We start from the raw sequence: 21,223 nt of genomic DNA on the forward strand, positions 1-21,223 counted from the left end.
GAGCACAAACTCTAGAGTCAGAACACCGGGGTTCAAAGCTCAGCTCTCCCACTTACTAACCCCGTGTCCTTGGGAGAGACTTTTAACCTCTGGTGCTTCGTGTGTCTCACCTGTAAAATGGAGACAAAGATAGTACTTACCTCACAGGGATGCTGTGAGAATTTAACAAGTTAGCACAATGACTGACACATAATAACATGTATTAAATAACATAAAATAAGTTAGCTTTTATTTTTCATCATTTCCTTTTTTGTCTTATCGGTTGCAAAACAGAAGTTCTTGCCAGAATGAAGAAGGGAGAGGGAATGAAAAAAGGCTGGAAGACTACAAAAACAACCCTCCCCACTAAATTCATCCAGGGAAAGGCTGATTTCATGCCTCTTGTTCTTTAGCACCTAATAAATTGAAACAATTTCTGCTTGTAATTTTCATGTCAGTAGAAATGAGGTTTTAATTTTAACAATGTTTGGTCTCATTTTTAACAGACTATAAATGGAAAGCTCACAAATTACTCCACAAAGAGGGGTGATTCTTCCCTTCTGAAATAAGGGATTGTACCAGATGATCTTATTTATAATTCTCAAATTGAATACACATAATTAATACTTTATTGAGGCTTTGGAAGGGAACTCATATTCTTCAATCTAAGTCCATATTAGTATTATCCAAACACTTGTTTCTGTAACTGACAGAGGAAACCAAGTCAAGCCAGGCCAGGGGTGATATCTGATATGATTCCTCAAGTCTGATTCTTAATAATTTGCAACATATTTTCTCCACATTTGATTAAGAGATGTTTGAATTCCTAAATAATTTTACCTACATAATCATCGCTTAACATTCTCGAGTTTATAAATATTTTATAACTAGAAGCCCGGTGCATGAAATTACTGCACTCTGGGGGGGGTCCCTCAGCCTGGCCTGCGCCCTCTTGCAGTCCAGGAGCCCTTGGGGGATGTCCAACTGCTGCGGAAGCAAGAGATGCTCCCGCCATTGCCACTGCGCTCGTCAATCGTGAGCCCAGCTTCTGGCTGAGTGGCGCTCCCCCTGTGGGAGCACACTGACCACCAGGAGGCAGCTCCTGCAGTAAGCATCTGCCCCATGGTAGTCAGTGCACATTATAGCAATCGGTCGTTCCACCATTCAGTCGATTTGTATATTAGCCTTTTATTATATAGGATGACTCATTTTATTCCATTGGCAAATTTAACCTCGTGTTTTCTTCACATTCTTACACCCAACAGATTCTTGGATGAAGTACAATCCTATTCAGGAGTTAACAAAATGAGTGCACAGAACTTGGCCACTGTCTTTGGCCCTAATATCCTGCGCCCCAAAATGGAAGATCCTTTGACTATCATGGAGGGTAAGTAAATGATTATCTTATACCATCATAAAAAAAAAAAATCACTGTCTCTTGATTGGCCTGAACTTACTGAGCAAATGAGGGAAATAAGTAAATCCATAATAATTCCACTTATTTTCTCAGGTTTTTTAAGTGAAAAAATCTTCTCTTTGGGAATCAGGGTTTTGTCTAAGTTTACTAAACATAATAATTGACTAACTGATTCCTCAGTAACCTTACAAGAATGAATGGAACTTCTATAAGTCATCTGTAAAATATTAGGCAAGAACTAGAAAATTCAAGTTCACTTTTGAGTCCAAGGCAATTTTCAGAAAATTCAAGTTACTATTTTAAGGTAATATGTTTTTATTAATTTTGGTTTATTTAACTGATTTTAAGAGGTAGAAAAATATGATCCTCTGTAAGACAATGTTACTTATTTACGTGTGGGGGTGTATATATATATATATATATATATATATATATATATATATATATATTGATTTCAGAGAGGAAGGAAGAGGGAGAGAGAGATAGAAACATCAACAATGAGAGAAAATCATTGATTGGCTGCCTCCTGCATGCCAGGAATTGAACCACAACTCCTGGTGCATAGGTCAACGCTCAACCACTGAGCCACGCTGGCCTGGCATACCCTTTACTATTCTTTTATTTGATATTTATATTTAAGTCTCTTATAATATACAGCATCCCTATAATTTGTTGAAAAATTAGGTTATCTGAACTGTATAGTTTCCCATAGTCTTAATTTTGTTGATTGCATATTCATAATGCAGTTTAGCATAGTCCTCTGCCCTCTATTTTCTATAAATTAGAACCTGGATCAAAGCCATGTCTGATAGTATTAGCAAGGCTATAGATTTTGTTATATAACATCTGGTTATCTTTATTTTGTGTGATCTTAGTGCAATCCTTAAAACTATTAATTCACTGGATGTTGAAACGGTGATATCATAATTCTATAATTGTTTTCCAATTTTACAAATTATGATAAAATATCCATAACATAAAATTTGCCACCATTTTTAGGTGTACAATTCAGTAGTATTGTGTACATGTATATTGTCATGCAACGGTTACTACCATCCACCTCGACAACTCTTTTCATCTTGCAAAATTGGAACTCTGTATCCATTAAATATAATGCCTCAACTCCTGGCAACCCCATTTTACTTTCTGTTTCCATGAATTTTATTACTGTAGATACCGCATGTAAGTGGGTTCACAGAGTATTTGTCTTTTGGTGACTGGCTTATTTTAGTCAGCCTAATGTCTTCAATGTTCATCCATGTTGTAGCATCATAATATTTTAACTTAATAATTGGGACACTTTTATTATAAATAAATAATAAATAAGTAAAATCTCTTCTCCTCATCTACTACTTAGTAACCCAGTAGTAGCTTTCATAAATAAAAGACAGGATAAATGCTGCTTGGTCTTTCCCTTTATTAGGTTTTAAATAAGGAAATAGATTGTTTTTTAACTGAATTTATTAACAAAAACCATATAGGTTTCAAGTGTGCAAGTCAACAAAACATCATCTGCACACTGCATCATGTGCCCATTGTCCAAAGTAAAGTCTCTTTCCATCCCCATTTATCCTGCTTTGCCCTCTTCTACCCTCCAACCCCCTTTCCCTCTGGTAATCACCATACTGTTGCCTGTGTCTATGTGTGTGTGTGTGTGTGTGTGTGTGTGTGTGTGTGTGTGTGTATATGTATGTATATATATTTATTTTTTGCTTAATCCCTTTACCTTTTTTTCACCCAGGCCCCCTACTCCTGCCTCCCTGACAGCTGTCAGTCTGTTCTATGTGTCTATGCTTCTGTTTCTATTTTGATTGTTGAATTATTTCGTTCATTAGATTCCACATGTAAGTGAAGTCACATGGTATTTGTCTTTCTTTGACTGGCTTATTTCCCTTAGCATAATACTCTCCAGGTCCATCAAGCTGTGGCTTCTTTAACATTCTCTAACAGTGAGTTCTCCTACTCATCCTTCTTATTCTTCTTCCTATTATAAATGTTATTATTAACACTATTTGTAAAATATAATTATGAACTCATGTATTTAAATCTATTTCATGAGTCAATGCATTGTAATTATTGTTCTTTGTAATTATTGTTTTCCATCTTTGGCCAGTGGAAGCACCTTCAACTAGTCTTCCAGTCCTTTTGACAAGACCTGAATAGTTTTTCATAGCTTCCTTTCTTTTTAGTATTTCAGATTTCCCAGACTCATATGTTTCCTGCCCCAAACCTGAATCAACCAATTTCTAAAGAGTCCAATTTTCAATAAAATTTTTTTAGTGGGAAATGATACTTCAAGACCGAAATACAGGTCATGCTCATTGCTACTGGTTTGGTCATTTCTAGACCTTTCAGTGGACAGAGCAAGTAGATATAAATGCTACTTACAGACATACTTAGTACACATACAATATACATACATACACATGTTAAAGACAAACTGCCTCCCAAGTTCACACTATACTTCCAATTCAAAATCATGTCTATAGCATTTTAATTTATTCTTTTCCCTGATATAGTTTCATCTCCTTCCAAATATGAATCTTGGTTCTGAAAGACATTGGAAATTACAAAATTCAATAATCATTTGCTCCACCTCTTATCAAATACATAATAGTCTCAGAATAACAATAGTAATACTATTAACACCAGTATGATTATTGCAAACATTTAAAAACTTTTTATATATGATCTTCTAATTCTCCTTTTATTTTTTTTACTAGAGGCCCAGTGCACAAAATTAGTGCACAGGTAGGGTCCCTAGGCCTGGCCAGCGATCAAGGCCAATCAGGGCCTTCTGGCTGCTGGCCAGGGCCTTCCTTCCCCGGCTGCCACCGGGGCCTTTCTTTGTTCTGTGTCACCCCCTGCTGGTCAGCACACATCATAGTGAGTGATCGAACTCCCAGTCTCCTGGTCGAAATCCCGAGGGGGCAATTTGCATATTAGGCTTTTATATATGTAGATATTTATACTATATCTACATATACACATTAGATACTATACTCTCTTTCTTTTAGTTCTTATCCAGTCTTAGTTCTATAGGTAACTATGCATTTAATGGTCCTTACATTATTGTCTCTCTAACCTTGTAGTTCTCAAAATGTGGTCCAAGAATACCTGGGGGTCCCTAAGATACCTTCTGGAGGTCTCCAAGTTCATATCTTCATAAAAATACTAAGATGTTATACCAAGGTGTTTTTTGTCCTTTCCCTATGTTGACATTTGCATTGATGGTGCAAAAGCAATGATGTAAAAAAATAACTACCTTAGTGTGAATCAAGCTAGTGGTACCAAACTCCACTAGCATCATTACATTACTTTTCTCACTGCCATACACTGGCAACAGGAAAAAATACAAATTTTACTTAAGAATATTCTTGTTGGAAACGACAAGTGCTGGAGAGGATGTGGAGAAAAAGGAACACTTGTGCACTGCTGGTGGGAATGCAGACTGGTGCAGCCACTATGGAAGACAGTATGGAGTTTCCTTAAAAAACTGAAAATGGAACTCCCATTTGACCCTGTGATCCCACTTCTAGGAATATATCCCAAGAAACCAGAAACACCAATCAGAAAGGATATATGCACCCCTATGTTCATAGCAGCACAATTCACCATAGCTAAGATCTGGAAACAGCCTAAGTGCCCATCAGTAGATGAATGGATTAGAAAACTGTGGTACATCTACACGATGGAATACTATGCTGCTCTAAAAAGGAAGGAACTCTTACCATTTGCAACGTCATGGATGGAACTGGAGAGCATTATGCTAAGTGAAATAAGCCAGTCAATGAAGGAAAAATACCACATGATCTCACTCATTCATGGATAATAGAGACCATTATAAACTTTTGAACAATAATAGATACAGAGGCAGAGCTGCCTCAAACAGATTGTCAAACTGCAGTGGGAAGGCCGGGGAGGGTTGGGGGGCAGGAGGTAGGGGGGTAAGAGATCAACTAAAGGACTTGTATGCATGCATATAAGCATAATCAATGGACATAAGACACTGGGGGATAGGGGAGGCTAGGGGACTGTCTAGGGCGGGGGGATAAAATGGACACATATGTAATACCCTTTGTAATACTTTAAGCAATAAATTTTAAAAAAAAGTATATTCTTGTTGGACAGTAGAACATATTAACTGTACTCAATTACCCCCCTTGAGAACAATCTGGTGGAGAGATGAGCTCTATGTGTAAAGCACTTCTTCCACATACTGTTTTTAAGGTAATACAATAATCGGTTCAAGGAAATGCCTTTGTGTGATTAGTTGAGTTGAGAGCTACACTAATTGTTTTTCCATGGTACTTCATGTTTACTTGAGAGAACAATGGACAAACTATAGTCATGCAGACTTGAGCTTTTGGCAGACAGGTTCTAAAAAATGAACTAAGTTAATCTTTTTACTTTAAGAAAATGTCTGACAGAATATGTTGTCATTGATGAAATTTAAAGAATTAAAAAACTTTTATCTAACACCTTAAGCTTGACAGCTTCTTAATATTTAGCTATTCTTCTGGTGAGATTGTGTTGATAGTGACACAATTAAATGTCTTTGATACTCAAAATTAAAGGTACCAACATCTGGAGGATCTGCATAACTCAGTGAATTTTTCAAATGTATGTTGTCATAAGCCAGGCATGTGTAAATGATCTGGTCAGCGTGCATGTTAGGTTCGCTCATTTCACAGAGCCAAATCTTCTGTTTTTCACAGAGTATTACAATATGGCAGCTTGCTTTCTAAGATGTACTGGTTTAGTTCCAACCCTTGGTTTTACTTAGCCTTCCCTTTCTTCTATCTTTATTGTCCTAGTCCTCCCTGCTTGATTTTGATTCCAGTCGCAAGAATTTCCCCCCAAGTGGAGTTTGGAAGGAGCTCTGGCCGGCCAGTGGTGAGAGTTCACAGGTGCTAGATGGCTCTCACTTCCCCAGGCTTGTGAGAGATTGTCTCTATGGGATTAGGCACACTCCCTCCCAGTTTCACCTGCTCTTCTTAAATTAGCCCTTTGCTTTTTGCAGCAAATACCTATACTTCGGGGCTTTTCTGTTCTCTTGCCCATTATTTCTTCCTCCCGCTTCCTCTCACACAGATGCCAACACCATGCATGTCTGTGACAACAGGAACTTGTCTGCAGCAATTTCTTTTATGGCGTTTGGGAGGATATCTTGCCACCAAGTTTTATTGTGAACGTTGTCCACGAGTTGGGATTTGCTAACTAGTTGCTCGGTTTTTATGTGGAGATTTTGGGAGATTCAATACTATGCTGACACCATCTTCCCAGAAGTCAGTGAACTTTTTTGTCTTTTTGCTTAAACTCTTATTGTTGCTGTTTTAGAAGACGTCCTATAAAAATTGCGTGGTCCACCTTCCCCCTCCCCCTGCCAGTATTGACAACAAAGGAGAGCAAAGCTGCTCCAGAGAGAAGCAGAACCATGAGCTCTGAGTCTCCTAGGGCACCAAAGAACCCCATTTCAACAGGAGTCCTGGGTCTCTTTTTGCCCCTAAGAAACCTAATACCCAATGAGAAAAGTAATTTTCTCTAAATGCAGTAATAATATGTGCAAGGGAAAGGTGCATAAGTGGACAAGTAGGTTTTTAAAATAGTAGGGGGAAAATGGAGCAGCAAAGTAATCTCACCTGTTGCTTTAATATGCTCTGGTCATGAAAAGTCTTAATTGGGAGCTACAGCCATGGAGTCGAACACCACTCAGCAATAAAAAGAATGAACTACCAATACGTGCAACAACAAATGTCGGAATTATTATGCTAAGTGAATAATGCCTGCGCACGAAAGACCTCATACTGTATAATCTCATTTACATGAAATTCTAGAAATAGAAAAACTTAGTAACAAAAAGCAGATCAGTGGTTGCCATAGTGGAAGTTGGGAGTAAGACATTGGCTACAAAGGGGCACAAGGGAATTTTCTATATTATGATAATGTGGTGGTTCTTGGACTATTTGTCAAAAATCACTATGTATTTTACAGATACCTGCACACATGCAAAATGACATGTATGGGGGTATTCTTTGCAAAACTAAATAAATTGAAACTACATTTAATAGAATAATGCCAAAGATATGTATATATAATATGCATTATATATACTAAATACATACTATATACTAAATATATACTATATATGTGTACATAAGTTTCCTTAAAATTTCAAGGCAACTTTAAAGGAAAATTGAATCCAATGCTTATGAAGGAAAAATTCCTAAAATAGTATTTCTGTTCAAACTGTATAAAATGATATGAGCGGGGAATTGCTGGATAGTGCAGCACAGTGAGGCTCCTGAGTCTGCCTGGACTCTTCAGAATGGTGATTATAAGCACCCTGACCTCATTTGGGTTTCATGTTTCTCATTAGCATTCTAAGGAAGAGAATGACAGAAAGGAGGAAATATAAAGGGAAGGAAGTGGTACACTTCATCATAACCACCAAGCTAGTCTGTCTTAAATAGCTATAAGATATGGGGAGTGGGGAGTCCCTTTACAAGAAACTATTTCCATTTATTATCCCGGAGACAAGATAAAGCAAAGCCTCCCCAAGTAGAAGGGATTTCTAAATCTCCAGGACGCTGACACTCACTCTACAATTGTGGCAGGTACACTTTGGCATTGCTGTCCACAGACTCACTATGGAGACCTAGGGGATGTCACTTTACAATTAAATGCCCCACAGAGTTCACAGCTTTGACGGGAAGCAGGGATGCCTGAAATATTAATATTCCAGTGACAGGAAAAAGCTAAATTTTCCCAAAGCACTAGGCAGAGTCTATAGACCAGAGCCTGCTAACATTGTAAAGTGTGCCTGTCTTAAGGGCAAATAGTAAACTAGAACTAAGTAGACGTGTCTTCAAACACAGTACCTGACAGTGATAATGTTGACAGCCATTTTAGCGCTCCCAATGTCTTTTCATCAGAGTCACTGCTGCATGCATGGAAGTAGGATGACAAATTCAGATATGACTAAGAAGAAAGATGGCTTTTTTCTTCCATGACTCTGTAACAACTGATGGTGCTTTAATAATTATCTTATATTTTGTTTATTTAGAAAAACATCAAGTTTACTTATCGTTACTGCAGTTTAAATGCAACAGCTGAAATATAGTAGAACAAGAACTATCTGGAGTAAGAAGATGAAGCATCAAAGTTCATCTAGGTCACTTACTATCCATATGGCCCTGAGCAAAAGCTTAACCTCTCTGAGCTCCAGTTTTCTCATGTGAAAAATGTTAAGTCCTGTCTCACCATCTTTTGAGAAACTTAATTTAAATGCTGTAAGTGAAACATTTTCATGTAGCCCAGTGTTTCTCAAACTCTAACACAGAAATCATCTGGAGCTATTGTCAAAATGCAAATTCTGCTTCAGAAGGCCCTCAGTGGGTCCTGAAACTGCGAAGCTTCCAGGTGAGGCCCTTGCTCCTATGCTGTTATTGCTGTGTCCTCTGGGAGCTGGTTAGCAATGTAAAATCGTATGCCCCACCGAATACCTACACTTTGACAGAATCTCCAAATAATTTGCATAAATATTAGTGTTTGAGCAACATTGATCCAGCACCAGATCTGACACATGGCAGATTCTTGTTTTAAATATAAGTTTTGAATCATCACAGAAGAAATGTGCAGAATAGAAAGAGATATAACACATTTTTCCTGTGCAAAATTTGATTTGAATTGTACTCAGAGTCAACTCTTGCCTAGGTGCTGCTTTAAGCTAAAGAGTGGCCTCCTCCCAGGTCAGATATGTACAGTCTGGCAGCCACTCAATTAGCAGCTGTTTCTGTGGAAATCTGCATTGTCTAAAGTCCTTCTCATCATTTTCCTCACCAGATCTCATGTTTTATTTTATGTAGAAACCACATTTACTAACTAAAATTTAAATTCATTCCTTGCCCTAGCCGGTTTGGCTCAGTGGATGGAGTGTCGGCCTGTGGACTGGAAGGTCCCAGGTTTGATTCTGGTCAAGGGCATGTACCTTGGTTGTGGGCACATCCCCAGTGGGGGGGGTGCAAGAAGCAGCTGATCGATGTTTCTCTCTCATTGATGTTTCTAACTCTCTATCCCTCTTCCTTCCTCTCTGTAAAAAATCAATGAAATATATTTAAATAAATAAATAAATAAATAAATAAATAAATAAATAAATAAATTCCCTATATGTACTTATCAGACATTACTCTTACAAACTTTCATCAACATGATATAAACCGAGTTAACACATCAAATTGATACAGTTCAAACCAAAGCAAAGATGACTGATGTCTGCAGTAGCCTAAACTGCTTTATTGTGGGTACATGAATAACATTAATACTTAAGAAGATTCTTAGGGAAATTATGGCCCCCAAGTAAGGAAACTACTTTAGAAGCCTGGTTTATGGTGACAGCCAGTTTTAAGGGATTGGAGTCCAGATTGTAAATCAGTGAGAAATATGTAAAAATCTATTTGGAATTTCAGCCAATACTAGTATACCATTAACTGGTAAACCCATTAATTTTTAAATAAATTACTGCTTTTGATAATAGATCAATTTTTCTATTCATTTTTTTGAGTTATTTTACTTGCTGTAACAAAAGTTTAAGTGCTTGGTAGAGTTCATGGTGTATGCTCAAGAAATTTTAGTTTCTGTTTGCCATTATCATCATTAAGAATATAGTTCAGCACTGCTGATAATAATGTTGAATGTTCACCTGAATGTGGTCCTTTAAGGATCACTTTCAAAATGGGAAATAAATGAAAACTATTTCACTCATGTGACTTTGTTTTCTCTGCAATTCTAGGCACTGTGGTGGTCCAGCAATTGATGTCAGTGATGATTAGCAAACACGATCGCCTTTTCCCCAAAGACTCAGAACTGCAAAGCAAGCCCCAAGACGGAATGAGCAACAACAACAATGAAGTTCAGAAGAAAGCCTGCGTGGGTCAGCTACAGAACAAAGAGAACAACAATACCAAGGACAGTCCTGTTCGGCAGTGCTCTTGGGAGAAGTCCGAATCTCCCCAGAGAAGCAGCGTAGATAATGGCTCCCCCACAGCCCTGTCAGGCAGCAAAACCAACAGCCCACGGAACAGTGTTCACAAGCCGGATGTCTCTAGGAGCCCCCCTCTTCTGGTCAAAAAGAACCCCGCCTTCAATAAGGGCAGCGGGATTGTCACCAACGGGTCCTTCAGCAGCAGCAATGCAGAAGGTCTTGAGAAAACCCAAACCACCCCCAATGGGAGCTTACAGGCCAGAAGGACCTCATCACTGAAGAGCTCTGGCACCAAAATGGGCACCCACAGTGTACAGAACGGAACAGTGCGCATGGGCGTTTTAAACACCGACTCGCTCGGGAACCCCATGAACAGCCGCGGCATGTCCTGGCTGCCCAATGGCTACGTGACCCTGAGAGATAACAAGCAGAAAGAGCAAACAGGAGAGTCAGGCCAGCACAACAGGCTCTCCACCTATGACAACGTCCATCAGCAGTTCTCCATGATGAACTTTGATGACAAACAGAGCGTTGACAGTGCCACCTGGTCCACGTCCTCCTGTGAAATCTCCCTCCCTGAGAACTCCAACTCCTGCCGCTCCTCCACCACCACCTGTCCGGAACAAGACTTTTATGGTGGGAACTTTGAGGACCCTGTTCTGGATGGGCCCCCGCAGGACGATCTTTCCCACCCTGGGGACTATGAAAACAAAAGTGACCGGAGGAGTGTGGGAGGTCGAAGTAGTCGTGCCACCAGCAGCAGCGACAACAGCGAGACGTTTGTGGGCAACGCCAGCAGCAACCACAGTGCACTGCACAGTTTAGTGTCCAGCCTGAAGCAGGAAATGACCAAGCAGAAGCTAGAGTATGAGTCCAAGATAAAGAGGTGAGGAGAATCTGGAGCTCATAACTGCCAGAGAGCCTCCTACTGGTCACACTCACACAGGGGGTTAAATATGTTCGTTCCAGAGCCAGAGCCCCCTGTTCAAGTCCTGGCTTCACCATTTGTAAACTGGAGGCTTCGGGGAAGTTAACGTTACCTCTCGTGAGCCTGGGTTTCTTCACGTGAAAAGTTTAAATGCTAGTAGTGTTTCCCTCGAAAGCATGTAAGAAGCCATTGAGCCTTGCTCCTGCACAGCAGAGGTGCCCAATAATGCTGTGAGGGTCTGTGCTAGAGGCTGGTTAGAGAGGAGCTGAGAGGGGAATGAATGGAGGGTAAGGAGCCTGTTTTCACTGACCAGAAAAGGATGGAATGGGGGTAAAGTTGTAAAAATCACCAGACCTTTTTTATTATTCTTTTGATTGGTGAAAGCTCAGAGAGTGTCTGCTATCCGCCAAGCTCAATTTCAGGCCCTGCGAATTTAGCAGTCAATAAAACAGACTAGTATATAAACTCAGTCCTCATGGAACATGCCTCCGTTGTACGAGAGAAGACAGATAAATAAGTAAAATAGGTCCCTATGCTAAGTAAAACTGGGAAGAGGGGGAAGAGTATTTTTAAGTGCAATTTTAAGTGCAGGGCCTTATGGCAGGTTAAAGGGGAAGCTGTGCAGACACCTAGGAGAGGAGCAGGTGGAAATGCTGTGAGATGGGCTGGGCAAGGAGCTCATCGAGGGAACAGGGAACAGGTGATAGGAGCTTGGGGGTCAGATTAAGTCTTTAGCTTTTACTCTGAGATTAGAATCCATGAAGGTTTTTGAGAAAGGTGTTGACATGAAGTATATTCATATAAACAAGGAAAATTATAGCCTAAATGGAAAGCAAAAACTATGATTTATAAGGAAACAGCTATGCTAAACCCCGATTTATATCCTTTCACATCTTCTCATCAGATAGCCAAGGCAGGAAGAAGTTTGCTTAGCAACTTCTCCAGGAACGCAACCCAGGCAAGATAAAGGGGCATTGTCTGAGGGTCCTGAGTTCACAGGGCCCTGACTGTCAGATAAGCCATGGAGAATGGAGCCCAGGGCTCACAGATATAATCTCGTCCTGAAAGTCACCACATTCACACGTCACTGAGGTCACGGAAATGGCAAAACTGTTTTTTTTTTGTTTGTTTGCATGTGTGGTTTTTTTGGTTGTTGTTTTTGTTTTGCTTTTAGAGAGAGGAAGGGAGAGTGGGAGGGAGAGAAACATCAATGAGAGAGAAACATCCTCCTGCACACCCTCTACTGGGGATCCAACCCGTAACTCGGGCATGTGCCCTGATAGGGAATTGAACCGGTGACCTGGTGCTTGGGACCATGCTCAACCACTGAGCACACCGGCCAGGCAAAACTGATTGTTTTTATGTTCTCCTTTCAGCATTGTATAGGGCAAAGGACACTGAGCTCCCGTCAGGAGAAGGCCTGAGGCTCGGTTCAGTGTGAGGGAGCCCCTCTAGTGGTCTCACTCCCAGGCTCAGGCTGTGTGTTGGGCGGACCTCTCCCCTTGTGGGGGCTCTAAGACCCTTATCATTTGTGCACATCAGTCTTTGTCCTGCTTCAACTGCTTCCATGTCTCCACACCCCACAGGGTTTCTTTTACATATATAAACGACTTTATTTTACCATTTCCCATCCATTTATCAATCATCAGGCCCAAAGGTACTTATTTTCAAGAGCTGTGGTGGAGTAAATATAGAATAAAATGCTATTTATATGTTAGGTTGAAAAATTACTTTCAAAAGTTGTTTTTGTAAACTTCGCTGAATGGAAAGTTGATTTGAATTTCTCTCCGGAATGCCGAGTGACGGGAAGTTTAAATAAGAAGAAAAAGGCAGCAACATCTTTCAGGTTACTCCTCTTTCTAACTGTGATGTTTAGAAGCACTGGCTACCAGAACTCTGAACTGCTGCCGGTGCGTGGTGATAAATGAGCACTTAGCACTGGGAAAGGAGATAACAGCTGAAGCTTGCATTCATCCTAATGCAAGTTTCAACTGTTATCTCCATCCTGGAAATAAGTTATCATTGTGAATGGCTGCAGATGAACATATTCCTTTTTGACGACATTGGTGATACATTCATGTTCTGAGTCTATGGTGCATTTCAGAGACTTTGATAAAATAATAGAACTTTTCAATAGAGTGCCATCTCACTGGGCCCTCTCACTGTAGCATTCCTACCACCTGACAGGCAAGGGAGGGGCTCACAAAGAGGTAGGGCAGAGGAGCTGCCACATGCCCAAACCACAGAAATTCCTGCTTAGACTTACACATTTCGCTTTCAAATTTTTTTAGCTCCACCCACAAATATTGAGGTTAGATAGATGATTCATATGTATGTACATACTACATACCTGAATAGCTCAACAGATGATAGATAAGATAGCTGGATCATACTTTATCAATTATTGATATGTTTTTTAGTTTTTAAACATGTGAGTTTAGTATTCTCCACCCCCACCCCCCATTTCCTTTATTGTATTATAGTCAGAGAAATTTATTTTTATGATATCAATTATTTGGTCTTGTAAAAATGATTGTTTTATGATTGGTTTGGGATTTTATATATGACCATAGAGCAAGCCTGTTAATCAAGCTGCTTAAATATTTTACATTTTTCCTCATTTTTATCAGATAGATCTATAACTTCTAACAAAGGTAACTTAAACTCTCCTAATTTTTACGGATTTATCAATGTCTCCTTATAACTCTGTTACATCTTATATTGACTTATTTGAGGCTACACTGCTAGGTGAATAAAAGTTCAGAATTGTTTATATATTTCTGATGAATTGATATCATTGAGTAATGGTCATCTTTAGTTGTAATAATGTATTTTTCCTACAAGTTTATTTTTTCTGATATTAGCATTGCTATACCATTTTTTATTTTGATTAGTAACTTTCTGCTATTTTTACCATTAACTTTCAAATTTTATTTGGTCTGAGAACATATACTTTTCAATTCTAGAATATTTTTATCTATCATCTTTTTATTTCATCTTCCCCATTTTCTCAACTTTCTGTTTCTACAGCCCTTATTCAAGTATGTTGGGCCTTCTTAATCCATTCTCCATCTCTGTTAACTTCTCTTTCTCACATTAAATTTCTATCTTTCTCTGTGAGGCATTCTGGACAATTTTCCCAGACCTGTTTTCCTGTTTACTGATTTGTTTTTCTTTTTTAAGATCTATTTTTAATTATAGTAGATATACAATATTATATTAGCTTCAGGTGTACAACACAGTGATCCAACATTTATATACTTTACTAAGTGATCACCACAATAAGTCTAGCAACCATCTGTCACAATACATAGTTATTTTAATATTATTAGTGGCCCAGTGCACAAATTCATGCACATTGAAAGGAAATTAATTAGAGGGTGGCTGGTAGGGCGGGACTGTGCCAGACAACCGGACACGCCCTGGAGTCAACCTACCACAGTCCCTTCCCAGGGCCGCGGCTCGAAGGGCAGCTGCGGTCACCCCAGTTTGGCAGTTAACCAGATTTGGGGCCGACAATACCCCAGGAACATAACCTATGGCAGAAGGTGGCAACACGCAGCCCTGCAAGGAATCGGGCTCCCTCCTCTCTAGTTCAGAGGTGCATCACCCGAGAACCGCTGCTGCCAAGTCACTGCAGCTCAGCAGCTTCTGCATTGAGCATCTGCCCCCTGGTGGTCAGTGCACATCATAGGTACCAGATGGTTGGACGGTCACTTAGCCTTTTATATATGTAGAGTAACTCTATTTCCTTTGCTTTACTTCCACCTCTGTAACTTATTTTATAACTGAAAGTTTGTACTTTTAAATCCTCTTCCTCTTTTTCTCCCACTTCCCACCCTCCACTCCTCAGAAAACCATCAGTTTGTTTTCTGTACCTATGAGTTGGCTTCTGTTTCATTTTGTGTTTTTTTTTCAATTGTGTTGTGTTTTTTAAATATATTTTTATTGATTTCAGAGAGGAAGGGCAAGGGAGAGAGAGATAGAAACATCAATGAGATAATCATTGATCAGCTGTCTCCTGCACCCCCTACTGGAGATTGAGCCCACAACCCAGGCATGTGCCCTGACTGGGAATCAAACTGTGACTCCTGGTTCATAGGTTGATGCTCAACCATTGTGCCACACCGACTGGACTTGTTTTTTAGATTCCATAATTAGAATCATATGGCTTATCTTTCTATGGCTTATTTCATTTAACATGACATTCTCTAGGTCCATCCATGTTGTTGCAAATGGCAAGATTTCAATCTTTTTTTATGGCTGAGTCATATTCCATTGTATATATGTACCACTTCAATCTTTTTTTATGGCCGAGTCATATTTCATTGTATATATGTACCAATTCTTTATTAATTCATCTATTGATGGACACCTATATTGCTTCCATATCTTGGCTATTGTAAATAAAGCTGCAGTGAATATAAGGTGTATATATCATTTAAATTATTGGGTTTTTTTCTTAAGATAAATACTCAGAGATTGAATGCTGTATCATACAGTAATTCTGTTTTTAATTTTTTGAGGAATTTCCATACTCTTTACCATAGTGGCTGTACCTAATCCCACCAACAATGCATGAGAGTTCCCTCCTATACACCCTTGCCAACACTTGCTATTTGTTGTCTTTTTGATGGTAGCCTTTTGTAGGTGTGAGGTGATACCTCATTGTGCTTTTGATTTGCATTTCCCTGATGATCAGTGATGTTGAGCATCTTTTCAGGTATTTGTTGGCCACCTATATGTCTTCTTTGGAGAAATGTTTATTTAGGTTCTCTGCCCATTTTTTAATCGGATTATTGCTTTTCTGATGTTGAATTATATGAGTTTTTGGTATATTTTAGATATTCACCACTTGCCAGATGTATCATTTGCAAATATTTCTCCCATTCAGTGGGTTGTCTTTCTTATTAATGTCTTTCTTCACTTTGCAAAACATTTTATGTTTTTTTTTAAATATATTTATTTATTGATTTCAGAGAGGAAGGGAGAGGGAGAGAGAGATAGAAACACCAATGATGAGAGAGAATCATTGATCGGTTGCCTCCTGCACACCCCCTGCTGGGGATCAAGCCCGCAACCCAGTCATGTGCCCTTGGCCGGAGTCGGACCTGGGACCCTTCACTCCGCAGGCTGATGCTCTATCCACTGAGCCAAGCCAGCTAGGGTCTTTTAAGTTTAATGTAGTTACATTTTGCTTTTGTTGCCTTTGCCCAAGGAGACATGTCCAAAAATGTATTCCTTAACACTGATTTTTTTCTTTTGCTGATTTAATTCTGACACTTCACTCATCCCATGAATAGAGTGTGGTCCCTTTTGTATAAAGACAATTAATACTATAAGCTCTCAGCTGAATCTCTCCGTTTTCTTCCTCTCTTATACCAGAGACCTCTTCTCCCCCATGTGAAAAATAAAAACTAGCTCCCGCCTCAGACCTCTATCCAGGATCAATACCCTTTGTGTGCTTCCACTTACTGTTCTAAATTGGAGTATCTTTCTCGGTTATGATACTTGAACACGCTTTTTTTATTTCTTTTAACTTTGCTATGTATTTTTAAAGTTTTTATGTATTTTTCCAGCATCACTCTGTGTCTGTAGTGGGGGGGTTCCCATCTGTATTCCACTCACGCTGTTAGAGTCCTGGAAGTTTCATACTAGTTTCATACGTATAATGCATCAGTATTGTTTAAAGGATTGTTTTCGTTGGTATTTATGCTTGAGTCTCTTTTTAGTATTTTTATTTCTAAAATAAATAGATTTAAAAAGAAAAGAGAATGTATTGTAGACTAATTCTGGGTTGCAAACAGCACACTGCCAGGTTGTCATATAAAAAATGTGATCATATGATCAAAACAGCCTTCTGATTAGAGAATATGAAATATTCTCATACTTTCAAAAGAAGAACAAGTTTATTTTTAAGTGTCATTATTATTATCTGGATGAAATATCAACATATGAGACATGATAAAACAAAAACAATTGAGATTTAAATAATAAACAATTATTATTAAGATAATCAGGTTTCTGAAATTCAAATTTTAGTGGTATGGTAACTTTAAACATATCCCAGGGATATTAGCTCAGAAAAGGATACACAAAAAAGTAAACTATTATTAAGATTCATCATATAATAAACAAGTGCTTAATACTCCTCTTTGAACAACAACAAATTATGTTTTGGAACTTAGTGATTATGGAGAAAACTGTTTTCAAGAAAGTTATCTAAAATCATACAATTATCCAAAACAATACAGCTATCAATCTATAGAAATATAAATCTAGAGATCCTAAGATACATTAACTTGGAAAGCAGTGAGATTAGGGATAGCAGGTTACTTGGGTGGACTCCACTGTCACAAAATGTCAGGTGGATTACTTATTCACCACAAGTTATCTCCACTCTTCTGCATGTACGTTAGCTTTGGTACCACTTTTATAAGATTCCTATGTCTCAGAAAGTTCATTCTTAGCAGTGGACTTTATCTAACAATGATATTTTTACTATCATTTTTTCTCTCATAGAAACCCAATAGGATTGCTCCCCTTTTCTTCCATCTTTACTGGGCTTTCCCCCTTTCTCTTAGTACAGCCCAATTTGCAATAAGGATCCAGGAAGCCTTGTGGTTTGGGCTGCCTTCTGCTTCTGCCGTTCTGTGCTGTGTGACATTTTCTGACTCCTCTGTGCTGACATTTATACATTCACTTTCAAATGACAACTAAGTGCTTCTGAGAGAGGTCTTGGGGTATCTTGTTAACATGATAGCAAATCATCTTAGCAAATACTAAAGCAACAACAAAAACCTTTAAAATCACTGGACCTTCCCTCGCTGATTTAAAAGGGCTCACCCCAATTTCCTAAGCTTTGCAGAGACAGAGTTTAGATAATATTTGTATCCCTGTCCTATTGCATGTGAATAAAATCACTTTATCTTTGATTTTCTCCCCAACCCCTTGTAGCTTAGAGCAGCGAAACTTGACGTTGGAAACCGAAATGATGAACCTCCATGATGAACTGGATCAGGAGAGGAAAAAGTTCACAATGATAGAAATCAAAATGCGGAACGCAGAGCGAGCGAAAGAAGACGCTGAGAAAAGAAATGACATGCTCCAGAAAGAAATGGAGCAGTTTTTCTCCACATTTGGGGAGCTGACGGTGGAACCCAGGAGAACCGAGCGAGGAAACACGATATGGATCCAGTGAGCCGGCTGCCTCCCGCTGTCTCTGGTGGATCTGGGAAGGACTTTGGGGTTCCTGTGGGAGGATTACGTGGGACCAGGTGACAGGTCACCTGGCTGTACAGTGTTCTAACTGGGGAAGGAGTATCATTTACAGACATTACCCATCCATATCTGCAATGTGTACCAAAGTTATATCACGCCCCATATGCTACTGTCAAGTGTTACAACTGGATATGTGTATATAGAGTAGTTTTTTGAAAAGTAAACTAAAAATGAGAAGCATATCTCAAGAATTATTTTATTGCAAGTCTTGTATTTAAAATGTTAATTCAATATGTTGTTGCAATTTAGCTTGCTTTCAAGCTTCACCCCTTGCACTTAACATAAGCTATTTTTGGCATTGTGTTATCATCAGCTTATTTTATAGATCAATATTTTTATTTCCCTTTTTTTGCTGAGGAAATGAAGATAAGCAGATATATAAAAATATATAAGTATATATATAAGATGAGTTATTAAAAGCAAAAGAATACTTTGTGGCTGTGCTGTTTGTGCCAATAGACCTTACCATGACCAAAAAAAGAAATGTAAATCATTCTATGAAATACGGTGGCATCACCAGGAACCTTTGAACTGCTCTGTAAATTCTTCCCTTGACACTGCTCAGTTTGCTTTGTGATGATTTGGCACAGGACATGTTGGATGTGGAAAAAAGTCCCTTTTTCCAGCCCCCTGGTCTGCCTGGTCAGGTCCACAGATGCCTGTCTGCTACGCAGGATGCACCTTAGAGGGGCAAAATGGGAAAGAAAAACATTTAACCAGTCATGCCTTGAGTTACTCTGTCATTCTGGCCTGAGTCTGTAACTGCTGGACGGTTACCTGAGAAATTCTTCCTGCCCTTTGAGAGTTAGGAAAAAGGCTTACACCGCTTGCCCCACCCCTGCAATGCCATTTTCTGAGCACCTGCCTTTCACTCAGACCTCCCCCCCCCTCCCCAGGTAACTGCACTTTGGGGCTTGTCACCCTCAGTGAAACAGTAGTTCTGTGTCCCTCTCAGTTAAACCACTAGAGTGTGTACCACAAAGTGACATTCTCCTCTCAGTTAGGCTCACTGTTCTGTTGTCACCTGGGATTCTCTCTGAAGGACACAGAGGGCAAAGGCATTTTGGAGCGAGAGAGAGGTGATGGAGGGAAAGGGGACCAGAAAGAGGAGGAGACAGAAGAAATGAACTAACAATTTTGCTTCTGATTTTCACAGTATTGTTTTTCCCTGTTGGAAACATAGTAATTCACAGTCATTTTCAAATGAGAATGCTTCAAGGTCCAATTTTGATGAATTTGTGAACATTAGTAATGATAACTTTCTAGAGAATCTCATGTTTCTCAAGAGTGAGAATTTGGAGAGAACAGTTCTTCACACATCAATATGGCAATGCTTTTATGAAGCCAAACAAATATATCTTTCTCAAAGGAAAACAGAAAGTCACCTTTAAAGCATAATTGGAAATAAACACCACTTGAGTTTATGGGATTTGTGTGTTTGAAGGTTCTATGTTTGTGTGTGTTTCTTTTTTTCAAAGGGGAGAGTAGCTGGACAGCATTCATTCTTGTCGCTGTGCTGCTTTTGTTTACAGCCCTTCAAGGATCAAGCTTATGTGGTCCTTTAGTATCAACCACTGTGTACATACAAATGCTGGTCATGGTCAGAGTGTGTGCAGGAGGCAACCAATCAATAGGAGAAACCCATCGATGTTTCTCTCTCTCCCCCCTACCCTCTCCTCCACTCTTTCTTTTAAAAAATCAATGGAAAAAGTATCCTTGGATGAAGATTAAAAAATTAAATACCAGAATTATATCTTAGTGATTTTAAATCTCTCACTCTCCACCCTTTATGTTATAGAGTGCCAGCACAGAGAGTTAGCAACATTTGGAGAGTTAGCAAAAAATTATGAGGGATGCTGTTATTAATTTTAATTCTTGATTTTGATGATGATGACCTCTAATCAATGGATACTGAGTTTCTATTAGTTCTCCTATTAATCAAGCTAAAAGCCTCAAAAATATCAACTACAAATTGAGATAAGAATAAATTGGAAATAAGTACTTAGGTAGTATCAAGAATTCATTTGCTACATCTTATATACACTTCTTTAAAATTATTTAGGTTAGTCCTGGCCAGTGTGGCTCAGTTGGTTGGAGCATTGCCCCATACACCAGGAGGTTGTGGGGTTTGATTCCCGGTCAGGACATATACCCAGGTTGCAGGTTTGATCTGAAGTCAGACACATGCAGACCAAACCTGCAATTTAAAAAATAAATAAAACTATTGAGGCTAACAGCAATAATTCTTCTTTTTTCCTTTTTTAAAATCCTCACCCAAGGATATGCTTTTTCATTGATCCTATAGAGAAAAGAAGGGAGAGAGGGAGAGAGAGGGGGGTGAAAGGAGAGAGAGACAGAGAGAGAGAGAGAGAGAGAGAGAGAGAGAGAGAGAGAGAGAGAGAAAGAGATTAATTGCCTCACACAGACGCCCTGACTGGGGATCAGACCCATGATGCTCTAACCACTTAGCACACTGGTGGCTAGGACAGTTGACTACAATAATTCTCTAATTATGAGCTCAGAATAAAAGATTTGCTTACAAGTGGTGAGTCTATAATGTTGGTCATAGAGAAGCATTGATCAGATGCTCAAACCTCAGAGGGAAGGTAGGGGAGGATGGGGGTAACAGGAGAGA

The 21,223-nt window shown here is 39.2% G+C and overlaps 1 protein-coding gene across 14 annotated transcripts in view; it reads left to right on the forward strand.

Annotated features, from left to right (window-relative positions):
- The window catches only part of ARHGAP24 (Rho GTPase activating protein 24), a 472,122-nt gene extending 452,105 nt beyond the window's left edge, over positions 1 to 20,017 (forward strand). For all 14 annotated transcript variants that reach the window (XM_036338571.1, XM_036338610.1, XM_036338582.1 and 11 more), the window contains 3 exons: positions 1,245 to 1,366; positions 10,188 to 11,265; positions 18,265 to 20,017. In XM_036338571.1, the coding sequence (XP_036194464.1) occupies positions 1,245 to 1,366; positions 10,188 to 11,265; positions 18,265 to 18,508 (1,444 nt within the window). In that variant the 3' untranslated portion in view covers positions 18,509 to 20,017. The remainder of the gene's footprint in view (positions 1 to 1,244; positions 1,367 to 10,187; positions 11,266 to 18,264) is intronic.
- The last annotated feature ends 1,206 nt before the right edge of the window (positions 20,018 to 21,223 follow it).

The sequence above is a fragment of the Myotis myotis genome, unplaced genomic scaffold (assembly GCF_014108235.1).
Source record: "Myotis myotis isolate mMyoMyo1 unplaced genomic scaffold, mMyoMyo1.p scaffold_m19_p_1, whole genome shotgun sequence".
NCBI lineage: Eukaryota > Metazoa > Chordata > Mammalia > Chiroptera > Vespertilionidae > Myotis > Myotis myotis.